We start from the raw sequence: 12,668 nt of genomic DNA on the forward strand, positions 1-12,668 counted from the left end.
TGCTGCCAGACCTGCTGAGATTTTCCAGCATTTTCTCTTTGGTCAATGATATAGTGATATGGTGTCAATGTCAATGGCTGTCATAAACAGTAGGTTAGAGTGAATCGGCTATCAATGTCAAATGCGCCCATGGACACAGTATTGCTGTCAATAAGTAAGTTCCCGTATGGTCTTCACGAAGATTTTATATCTGCTAAATAAAAATGTTCAAAGGAAATAACAAAAAAAAAACATAATTTTAAAAATCTCCCTGGGATCTTTCTCCAGGGTTGCATGCAGCCAGTTTCCTGGAGATTGATCCTCAATGTTTGTAGATTCCGGGCAGATGCTGGAGGGTTGGTACTGGCTAGGTGCCTTGTTCTGGCAGAGGACAGGCACGCATGCGCGAATGGCCTCCTGCTGGGCTGTAACCATTCTGTGAATTTGCAGCAGCTTCCGGGTTCCACATGGCGGACGCCACGTGACGCCGGCGCAACGTGGCGTGCGCGAACGCGTCACGACGTGCTGCGTGCGTCCCCGATATATCCCATGATTCAACGCTCTCGCTCTCTTTCCCCGAGCCGCAATGTCTAAGAGAGGTAAGCGGCCCGAGGGATGGGGGGGGAGGCCAAAGACAATCTGCTGCCATCGGAGCCTTGCGCTGCCGTGATCCACATTTCAGCCTTCCGATCATTTATATAACTGTCTTAGCCATCATTCAATGTCGATATTGGTGATGATTAACGTGGTTTTTTAAAACATGATAAACACTAAAGTTGTGTCCGGGGCGGCCGCCATGTTGAAGATGTTCCGCTTCGTGGGGGGGGGGGAGAGGGGTTTGGGAACGTTCTGTACCCAGGCCGGAAAGCGGGTTTCATGTTCGCTCCAACCCCCCCCCCCCCGCCAGTGGGACGATTTAAACGGGTTGTTGGGTGAGAAGCCGAGAGCGGGTGGGCCGCAGGCTGTGCCCGGTGCTCCAGCAGCAGCCAGGCCCCAACCAGACACTAACCTGGTCCTGGGGCTCCTGCACTGGGGGGAGGCGCAGACTGGCAGCTTAATGGCAGATGGGATCGGCTTGAAACTTTCACTATTAAAGGGGTTCTGCCTAGATTACCACAGAGCATATTGTTCAATGACTGGTCATACTGGAACAGGACAAGATCCAACTCCATGCTGCACTTTTCGCAGTTTGAATCATAGAATTTGCAGTGCAGAAGGAGGCCATTCGGCCCATCGAGTCTGCACCGGCCCTTACAAAGAGGGCCCTACTGAGGCCCACGTATCTACCCTATTCCAGTAACCCCCACTTAACATGTTTTGGACACTAAGGGCAATTTAGCATGGCCGATCCACCTAACCCGCACACCTTTGAAGTTCCAGTATCTGCAGTGCATTCGCTTCTTGCCCCTCTACAAGTTGGTTAAACTGCTAGGATTGGTGAAACTGCCCATTCTGCACTTCTGAAAGGCTTGAAATTACTTGGTGGTGTATTTATTGCAATGTATATCTGTGCTGCAGGTCTTGTAAACAGCCTGTGGAAGATGCACAGCGGTTGGGAGTCCCAGCTGAACAATCCACCTGTCATTTGATCAGTTCTGTGCTGCTTAAATGCCTCATCTCCATTGGTTACAGGACGTGGTGGTTCGTCCGGAGCGAAATTTCGCATTTCCCTCGGCCTCCCTGTGGGGGCTGTGATCAACTGCGCCGATAACACGGGTAAGAGCTATTTTGTGTTGTGTTCCTTATATAGGATACAAGATGAAGTTGGGAGAGGTGTCGTGATTTGATATTTGGTCTCCATATTTCAGGAAGGATCTTGGGAGGGTTTGCAAGGAAAGTTTGCTGCTCTTAACTTCTGGAGTATGGGGATTGTTCCAATAAGGAGAGATTGAGTAGACTAGGTGTAAAATTTAGAGGAAGGAGTGGTGACCTCGTTGAAACACAATTCTTATAATCTTTATTGTCACAAGTAGATTTACATTAACACTTCAATGAAGTTACTGTGAAAATCCCCTAGTCGCCACACTCCGACGCGGTACACAGGGAAAATTCAGAATGTCCAAATTACCAAACAGCATGTCTTTTGGGACACAACCCAAAGATGTGCAGGGTCAGTGAATTGGCCACTCTAAATTGCCCCTTAATTGGGGGAAAAAGAGAGTTGGGTACTCTAAAATCAAGCTTACAGCTGTGCATGTTTATGTACCTACACAGACCACCTGAATCGGTGATACAGTGCCCAGATTCAAATAATATGGGAGCAGCATTTAATTTATGATGAGTGTGGACAGATGTTTACTGATCATGTGCTTTCAGGTGCCAAGAACCTGTACATCATCTCTGTCAAAGGGATCAAGGGACGATTGAACAGGCTACCAGCTGCTGGTGTTGGCGACATGGTGATGGCAACTGTAAAGAAAGGCAAACCAGAGCTCCGGAAAAAGGGTGAGTGAACTCTTTGAAACTGGTGAGTTGTAATGGCGAGAAGTGTGGCTTTAAATCGGTAAATTATCCAATGCCACTGATCCAATCCATTCAGTAAGTATGAATTCTTGAATACAGCATTTGCTGAGCAAATCTATATCGTATTTACCCAGTTACCGTTTAACATTCAAATGGTTTTCCATCCAGTGAGTAATCCTAAATGTGAATTTTATTGAAATGTGTTCATTTGGATCTCCTTTCTCCATCTTTTCCATGTTCTCGGCCCACTAAACCAAGCTGGATAAAGAGTAACAGGGAGGCAAGTTATTCCTTAGTTGGTTTCTGAATGCGGAAGGGAGTTGCGGTTGGTACCAAAGAGGCAAAGTGGGCTGTGTTGGATTTTGAAAGTAGGTGGCAACTACAGACAGTGTGGGGTTGCTTTTAAGTAGCCAATGATATTAGAGTAGAGTATACAAGTATTTGGTTTTGTAGATGAATTGTAGGTTATGTTGGCAATCTTGCCATTCAAATAGCCCAAAACTGAGCCTGGTTTCCTATAAATTGTTTCTAATTTGTACTGTAGAATAGAACTGGGACCTGACTGACTAAACCTTCCTGTAGTTGTACTTAAATTGTTTTCTCTCTAACGACAAATAGAAGTTTGTTCTGGACTCACTCTGGAAATCAGTGCATCTACTTCAGGTGTTTACTTCCTGTTCTCAATAGTTTCTTATTGGCAGTGAAATTAATGTATAATGGAATTATTTGCAGTGTCACATGGTGGCCTAGTTTACTTGGGTGTGCACTGTAAGCATGGCTGTAATTGTTCATGATGATCATGGATTGCATTTAAATCTAAGCACCATTGTTTTAAGTTTTTGGGTGGTCTTCCGTGGAAACAATTTTGCAGCCTAACCAGTGACTGTTGTCTCCTCCGAGTCTGGGCTCTAAGATGTGACTAAGATAACCGTCCCGACTAAGATCTTCTAGAGGAGATCTTTTGGAAATATCTTACCATTTTTCTACTTATCTGGGTGATGCAGACATCTGTGCACATTTCAGTTAGACTGGAGAATCATTACAGTTGAGTCGGTAACTGTTGAAATGAAAATAGCTTATTGTCACAAGTTGGCTTCAAATGAAGTTACTGTGAAAAGCCCCTAGTCGCCACATTCCGGCGCCTGTGCAGGGAGGCTGGTACGGGAATTGAACCGTGCTGCTGGCCTGCCTTGGTCTGCTTTCCAAGCCAGCCATTTAGCCCTGTGCTAAACCAGCCCCTGGTTTGGAAAATCAATGTTTGAATGTTTGGCAGGTGATTGAGGAGCCGGTCTATTAAAGTGGAGACTGTTAGTGAGGAACTTGGCATTTCTGGTGGGGGTGGCAGAATCACAGTACTTAAAACTCTGGGTGAAGTGGGGTGCAGAAATATTGCTACACAGCAACCCCAGTCATCACTGCTGAACCGTTCGTACCCAAAGGAAAATTATCAACGCTGTGCAGAAAAACTAAGATAATTTGCTAACAAACCAACAAATACATTGTGTCCTAGATCTGAGAGTTGAAAATCTGAAGTCTGCTAAGTTTTGTTCTTGTATGGTGTGTAGAATTTATTGACTGTTCTAGCCCCCCAAAATCTAAAATGGTGCTTGTGGGTAACATTTTCTATTCCGGGTATCAAGTATACGGATGTCATGGCCCCTGTAACTTGCTGCTTTTCAAGACTACCTGGATTTTCCTAATTGCAGTTAACCCTCCTAAAAGCACTTGCTTTGTCTGTACTCTGTGGCTTGGTGAGTTGTCAAGGACGGGGATAGCAACTCATTACTTTGGGTGAGATTGCAGCTGCTTTGTGTTGTAGAATCTCAATCGGTGGTGGGACAGTTCATTTTTCAAGGGGCGGAATCCCCGGATCTTCAGTGTGATGTTTGCTGTGTCCTTGATGTTTAACCATGGAGATCACCATATTAAATGTTTCCCTACTTGGTAATTTGTACAGTGGATTGATTGGCGACCAAACAAAATATTGTAAATGGCTCACGTGCTTTGTATGTGGGACCTTTCAAAGTATTGATGTTTATTTTGGTTTGCTCATGTTACAGTGCATCCTGCAGTAGTGATACGGCAGCGGAAAGCATACCGGAGAAAAGACGGAGTCTTCCTCTACTTCGAAGACAACGCAGGGGTGATAGTAAATAACAAAGGAGAAATGAAAGGTACGGACGGGTATTGCTGCACTTTGGCCTCTGAATTGAAACATTATCAATGGTCAACCAACCTAAACATGAACCTGCATTTAAAGCCAGGTATTGGTTTTGCATCATTTTTGACATGTCCTGTGGCAGGGAAATGCAGAAGTAACCCGTATCCTTTGAGAGAGCAAGCGGATCAGTTATTTAGTCATACCCTGTGTGTTCATTCTGGTTCTTATTATTGATCAAAGTTCCTGAGTTGCACATTGAATGATTGTCCCCTTCCAAAAAGCACTTTCTTTGCCTGTTCTCAGTGGCTCAGTGAGTTGTCGTAGGAGGGCAGAATAACACATGGCTTGTGGGTGAGATGGCAGCTCAAATGTGCTGTGTAATCTCAATGAGCGGTGTGACACTCTACTGCAAGCGCCTGAAACTTGGGTCGGTCGTTTTCTTTCATTACCTTAGCAATGAACTGGTTTTGAGGAGCAAAACACGGCAGTGAAGCTTCTGGGACATAACACTGCAGTGAAGTTTCTGTGCAAATCCCCGAGTCAACTGTTCGGGTACACCGAGGAAGAACTCCATGTCCAATTCACCTAACATTATGCCCTGTTAACTTTAATTAGCACCTGGGACTGATATAATCCCTGAAAAAGTGTCATTTGAATAATTTCTGACTTGCTAATATATCCTCTGATTTTGTTTCTAGGTTCTGCGATCACAGGTCCTGTTGCCAAGGAATGTGCAGATCTGTGGCCCAGGATTGCTTCCAATGCTGGGAGCATTGCATAACAATTGTAAAGGTTTCCTGCAAAGATGTGCAATTCAATAAATATTTTTACTCCGAGACATGAGCAGTCACTGATTTATTTTGCCTAATTTATCTGTAGCATGTTCTGTAATTAAACATACAGTTGCCATCCCTGTGTTTGTGTAAATAAACAATACATGTTTTTCACTCAAGTCTTGTATTTAATATCAGCAGTGTCTCTAATATAGATTTAAAAATTAGGTGTGTTCACTGACTACTCTCCCTAATTAAGCATACTAGCTGAGGAGGCTCTGTTAAATAGTAAACTGGGGGGACGCCAGCTGGAAGATCCCCTCCAAAGCCACTTACCATCCTGACTAAAAAATATTCATTGTTCCTTCACTGCCGCTGGTTCGAGGAAAGCTGTGCTTTAGAGAGGGTGTAGAAAGATTAATGAGAATAGTAACTTTAATTAGGCGAAAAGATTAAAGAAGCTGGGTTGTTCTTGGAGAAGAAATTTGATGAAGTGTTCAAACTCCTGAGGGGTCTGAACAGAGTTGATTGGGAGAAGCTGTTCCATGGTGGCAGGAGGATCGAGAACCAGAGGCAATGATTTACGGTGATTGGTAAATTAAACATAGACACGAGTAAATACTTGTGGAATGTATGGTTATGATCTGGAATATACCTCCTGGGAGTGGAGAGGATTTGATTTATTGTCACATGTACAGTGAAAAGTGCAGTCTAAACAGATTGTGCCATACATCAAAAAACAGGACATACGATAAATACATAATGTAAATCCACAGGCATTGGGTGATGTGAGCATATGGAGTGTAGTACTAAGTAGAGAAGATGTGTGAAGAGATCAGTCTAAGAGGGTCATTCAGGAGTCTGGTAATAGTGGGGAAGAAGCTTTTTTGAGTCTGTTCGTGCGTGTTCTCAGACTTTTGTATCTCCTGCTCGATGGAAGAAATTGGAAGAGAGACTAACTGGGTGGGAGGAATTTTTGATTAAGCTGCTCGCTTTCCCAAAGTTTGCAAATTGTTAGTTTCTAAAACGTTGGTTAGGCCACGTTTGGAATACTGTGTCCAATTCTGGTCACAACGCTTACCAGAAGGACATGGATGCTTTGGAGAGAGTACAGAAATGGAGGGGATCAGTTATAAGGAGAGATTGAATAAACTAGGATTGTTTTCCCTAGAAAGACGGAGGCTGAGGGGCGACCTGATAGAAGTTTATAAAATTATGAGGGGGAGAGATAGGGTGAACAGCTGAGGATTTTTCCCAGGGCTGAAATAATTACAAGGGGGCACAAGTTCAAGGTGAGGGGAGATGTGTGTGGAAAGTTATTTTTACACCGTGTGATGCCTGCGATGCACTGCCACGTGAGGTGGGTGAGGCAGATCTGTTGGCGACCATTAACACTTATCAGGATACAAGGGAACCAGCCTACAAGCAATGGTGACGGCGCCGTTGCCGTTCTCCCCGAAGAAATACACCACAAGTCCAGTGGTGGTGGCAACACTAAAAATTTGGGGGCAGTGGAGACGACACAGGGGAAGGACGGGAGCCTCGGTGCGGTCCCCGATAAGAAATAACCATAGGTTTGTCCCGGGGAGAATGGATGGGGGATTTGGAGCATGGCAGAGAGCTGGGGTTGTGCAACTGAGAGATCTGTTCGTAGACGGGACGTTTGCGAGTGGGAGCGCTGACAGAAAAATATGGGTTGCCCCAAGGGAATGAATTTCGATACATGCAACAGGGCTTTTGCGAGGCAGCAGGTGAGGGAATTCCCGCAGCTCCCGATACAGGAGATTCAAGATAGAGTGATATCAGGGACATGGTAGGGTGTTGGATATATACAGGGAAATGAGGGACGAGGGGGAGATCATGGTGGATGAGCTGAAGGGGAAATGGGAAGAAGAGCTGGGGGAAGAGATTGAGGAGGGGCTGTGGGCTGATGCCCTGCGTAGGGTAAACCCGTCTTCCTCGTGCGCCAGGCTAAGCCTGATACAATTCAAGGTTTTACACAGCGCATATGACCGGAGCAAGGCTCAGTAAATTTTTCGGGGTAGAGGATAGGTGTGGGAGATGCTCGAGAAGCCCAGCAAACCACACCCACATGTTTTGGTCATGTCCGGCACTGCAGGGGTTCTGGGTGGGGGTGGCAAAGGTGCTTTCGAAGGTGGTGGGGGTCCGGGTCGAGCCAGGCTGGGGGTTGGCTATATTTGGGGTTGCAGAAGAGCCGGGAGTGCAGGAGGCGAAAGAGGCTGATGTCTTGGCCTTTGCGTCCCTAGTAGCCCGGCGAAGGATATTGCTTATGTGGAAGGAAGCCAAACCCCCGGGCGTGGAGACCTGGATAAATGACATGGCAGGGTTTATAAAACTAGAATGGATAAAGTTCGCACTAAGGGGTTCGGCTCAAGGGTTCACCAGGTGGTGGCAACCGTTCATTGACTACCTCGCAGAACGATAAAGGAAATGGGAAGGTAGCAGCAGCAGCCCAGGGGGGAGAGGAGGGCCCGGGCGGGTCCTCAGGGATGTTTGTGTATAGATATTTGTACCAGGTTATGTATATTGGATTGCTTGATTTTATTTTTGGAGAGTTATTATTTTTGATATGGCAGTTGCCATTTAGTTTATATATTATTTATTTATTTGTTAAAACGGCCACTTATTTATACTGTTTTATTGTTGTAAAAAGGAAAACCTTTGTATTTTGTTTGTCCAAAAAATTTTGAATAAAATATATATTTTTTAAAAAAGACTTATCTGGATAGACACGTGGTTAGCACTGCTTCACAGTGCCCGGGTCCCAGGTTTGATTTCCCAGCTTGGGTCACTGTGCGGAGTCTGCACGTTCTCCCTGTGTCTGCGTGGGTTTTCTCCCAAGTCCTGAAATAGATATGTATATAAATATCTGCAGTGATGTCAGAGAGTGGGTGGAGATGGGCTGTCTCAGCTTTTTACTTCCGCTTTATGCTTTTTGCTGCAGGGTGGGTTTGGTTTCATTTTGGTTTTCTAGAAGCTGCAATCACAGCAGGATGTGTGTGAATCTGCAAGCTTAATAATAATCACCTATTGACACGAGTAGGCTTCAATGAAGTTAGTGAAAAGCCCATAGTCACCACATTCCGGCACCTGTTTGGGCAGGCTGGTACAGGAATTGAACCCGCGCTGCTGGCAATGTTCTGTATTCCAAGCCAGCGATTTAGCCCACTGCTAAACCAGCCATGAGTGTCCATTTGCTGATTTCAACGTAACTTCTCAGTAGTGAAGTTAAGCCTGATGTCTTTCTGTAAAAAAAGACAGAAGTCTTATGGATGTTAAAAGGAAAGCTTAAAGGATTACTTAGTGTGTTAGTCTTTGGGGATGTATTTGAATTAATGGTTGCTAAAATGTTCACTATGTTTTAAAAATGTTAACTTGAGTTCATAGAATAAACATTGTTTTGCTTTTAAAAATACTTTTCAATTTCTGCTGTACCACACCTGTAGAGTGGGCTGTGTATTCCCCATATCACAATATTAAAAGTTGTGGGTCAGGTGGACTCCATGATACATTTTGGGGTTCTCTGAAACCTTGGCCCACAACAAATTGGGGGCGCTAAGGGGATAGAAGTCTTATCTATTGGATTGGCTTAGTAGACAGGGGTGAGCATATTGTGGTTGCTTTTCAGGCGTGGTATTCCAGTTTAAATGTGGACAATGGCTCTTTCAGAGGCTCTGAAGTTTTTGGGGGTGGAGACGGTCACACGCTGTACCTTACAGACAGAGACTAAAAGCAGACTGTTAGATTTGGCAAAAACATTGCAGTTAACATTACCTGACAAAATATGAAAAGCTGAGGTAATTATGGCGGTGGCTAAGCATTTAAAGTTGCATGAGATACAGTTTGACTCATTGGAAATGGCAAACATTCAGTTACAAATTAAACAAATGGAACATGAGAAAGAATTAAAGCAGCTTGAATACAAAAGAGAGGAAAAAGAAAGAAATAGCGAGGAAAGGGAAAAAGAGAGTTTGAACTTAAGAAAATGGCTATGAAACAACAGTCAGTTCAAATTGGCAGACGTAAAGGGAAACATACAGTTGGAGAATTGTGAGAAAGCGTTGAAGGCTTGTCGTTCTATTTAAATATGTCCAAGCATTGCCAAGGTTTGACGAGAAGGAGGTGGAAGCCTTTTTCATTTCATTTGAGAAGGTAGCTAAACAAATGAAATGGCCACAGGACATGTGGGTATTACTGATTCAAACAAAGCTGATAGGTAGGGCGAGTGACGTGTTTGCATCACTACCGGAGGAGGTGTCCGGGACCTATGAGGAGGTGAAAAAATCCATCTTGGGTGCAGATGAACTAGTGCCTGAATTCTACAGACGTTTAGAAATTTAAGGAAATAATTTGGTCAAACATACATGGAGTTTGAAAGGCTCAAACAGAGTAATTTCGATAGGTGGATAAGGGCTTTGAAAATAGACCAAACGTATGAAGCTCTCCGAGAAATTATGCTTTTGGAGGAGTTTAAAAATGCAATTCCTGATGTAGTGAGAACTCCTGTGGAAGAGCAGAGGATTAAAACTGCGAGATTTGCAGCAGAAATGGCAGATGATTATGAATTAGTTCATAAATTAAAGCTTGGTTTCCGACATCAGTTTCAGCCTGTGAGGGATAGGAACTGGGGACATGAGAAATACTCAAGTGGTAAAGGTGATCTGATGGGGGATAATGAGAGTGTACCTCAGATTAAAAAAGAAATCCAGGAGGGTGGAAAAGAAATGAAAAGTTTCAAATGTTTTCACTGTAAAACTAGGCCATACAAAGTCACAGTGTTGGTAGTTGAAGAAAAGCACTGGGAAGGCTGATGTGGTAAAACAGGATAAGACAGTGGGGTTTGTTAAAGTGCTAAAGGAAAGCCCAAGTGAAGCGAAGGAGTTGCAAAAGATTGTACAGCCTGATCAAGAGGTGATTGATAAGAAGGTGCCAGATGTCTTTAAAGAATTTACTTGTGTGGGTAAAGTTTACTCATGTGTATCAGGAGGAGCAGGCAAAGAAGTCACAATTTTAAGAGATACGGGGGCTACTCAATCTTTAATGGTAAGAGACGAGGAATTATATAGTTTGGGAAGACTGTTGCCAGAAAAGGTGGTAATATGTGGAATTCAGGGTGAGAGGAGTAGTGTTCAATTATATAAGGTAAGGTTGGAAAGTCCAGTGAAGAGTGGTGAAGTGGTAGGAGTAATAGAGAAACTATCTTGTCCAGTAATAGTTTATCTTGGGTAATGATGTAGCTGGATCGCAGGTGGGAGTGATGCCCACTGTGGTTGATAAGCAAGTGGAAAATCAGACAACTGAAGTGTTGAAGGATGAATATCCTAGGATTTTACCGGATTGTGTAGTAACAAGGTCGCAAAGTCACAGGTTAAGACAAGAGGATAAATCAAAGAGTGAAGATGACGTGGAAGTATAATTATCAGAAACGATTTTTGATTGGATGGTTGAACAAGAACAGGTGGAGGATGAGGCGGATATTTTTAGTTCAGGAAAATTGGTGGAGTTACAACAGAAAGATGTAGAAATAAAACGGATGTATCAGAAAGCATATAAGGAAGAAGAATCTGAGTTTATACCAGAGTGTTATTACCGTAAAAGTGGTGTCTTGATGAGAAAATGGAGACCTTTACAGAAGAAAAGTGGGCAGAAGTTCATTAAGTAGTATTGCCGGTAGGGTATAGAAAGGAGGTGTTGCAAGTTGCACATGAGGTACCAGTCGGAGGTCATTTGGGAAGAAGGAAGACTCAAGCTAAAATACAAAAACATTTTTATTGGCCTGGACTACATAAAGATGTAGTTAAATTTTGTCAATCATGTCACACATGTTGAGGGCTTATTGTCAAGATTATCCAGAGTATTCGGATGAAGGAATTCCATTCGTACTGTTTGCAATTAGGGATGCACCTAATGAGTCAACCAAATTTAGTCCTTTTAAACTAATTTTTGGTCATAAGGTAAGAGGACCACATAAATTGATTAAGGAAGTATTGGTGAGTGAGAAATCGGAAATTACATTATTGGATTACGTGTCAAATTTTAGGGAACGATTAAATAGAGCAGGTGAATTGGCTAGACAACATTTAAAAGTTGCACAAAATGTGATGAAACGGGTAACGGACAAGAAATCCAAATTCCGTTGTTTTGCTAGTGGAGATAAAGTTTTAGTATTGTTACCAGTGGTAGGTGAGCCTTTAAAAGCTAGGTTTTGTGAACCTTATCAGATTGAAAGGAAATTAAGTGAGGTGAATTATGTGGTAAAAACACCAGATAGAAGGAAGACTCACCGAGTGGGTCATGTGAATATGCTTAAAAGGTACTTTGGAGCAGCACGGTGACACAGTAGTTAGCATTGCTGCCTACGGCGCTGAGGACCTCGGTTCGAATCCCGGCCCTGGGTCACTGTCTGTGTGGAGTTTACACATTCTCCCCGTGTCTGCGTGAGTTTCACTCTCACAACCCAAAGCTGTGCCGGTTAGGTGGATTGGCCACACTAAATTGCTGCTTAATTGGAAAAAATAATTGGGTACTCTAAGTTTATTTTTTTTAAAAGGTACTTTGAAAGGGAAGGAGAGAAAAAGGAGGAGGTTTTAATGATTCTAACTCAAAGTGACGAACCAAATCCAGATGACTATGAATTTGACATACCTCAAATTCAATTGGAAAATGAGGATGTTCTTAAAAATTGGGATAAATTGTTGAGTTACCTGCCAGAGGAAAAACGGACTGACCTGAAAGAGTTATTGATATCACGTGGGCAAGTTTGTGGAGATAAATTGGGAAGTACTAAAATGGCTATACATAGAACATAGAAAAATACAGCACAGAACAGGCCCTTCGGCCCATGATGTTGTGCCGAACCTTTGTCCTAGATTAATCATAGATTATCATTGAATTTACAGTGCAGAAGGAGGCCATTCGGCCCATTGAGTCTGCACCGGATCTTGGAAAGAGCACCCTACCCATAGTCAACACCTCCACCCAACACTAAGGGCACTTTATCATGGCCAATCCACCTAACCTGCACATCTTTGGACTGTGGGAGGAAACCAGAGCACCCGGAGGAAACCCACGCAGACACATGATGTAGAAGTGGGAAATGCTGTTCCAATCAAACAACATCCATACAGACTTAACCCTTTAAAATTGGCACAGGTTAACAAAGAGATTGAGAGTATGCTTAAAAATGGCATAATTGAAGTGGGTTGCAGCCAGTGGAGCTCACCCATAGTGATGGTACCTAAACCAGACAGTACCCAATGGTTGTGTGTGGA

At 43.5% G+C, this 12,668-nt stretch overlaps 1 protein-coding gene across 1 annotated transcript; it reads left to right on the top strand.

Annotated features, from left to right (window-relative positions):
• The first annotated feature begins 489 nt into the window (after positions 1-489).
• rpl23 (ribosomal protein L23) lies at positions 490-5,441 on the top strand. The gene is made up of 5 exons (XM_072487445.1): positions 490-578; positions 1,612-1,695; positions 2,296-2,424; positions 4,503-4,616; positions 5,302-5,441. Exons 1-5 carry the CDS (start codon positions 566-568, stop codon positions 5,382-5,384), a joined length of 423 nt encoding a protein of 140 aa, XP_072343546.1. The 5' UTR covers positions 490-565; the 3' UTR covers positions 5,385-5,441.
• Positions 5,442-12,668: the final 7,227 nt, after the last annotated feature.

Source organism: Scyliorhinus torazame, chromosome 21 (assembly GCF_047496885.1).
Source record: "Scyliorhinus torazame isolate Kashiwa2021f chromosome 21, sScyTor2.1, whole genome shotgun sequence".
Taxonomy (NCBI): Eukaryota; Metazoa; Chordata; class Chondrichthyes; order Carcharhiniformes; family Scyliorhinidae; genus Scyliorhinus; species Scyliorhinus torazame.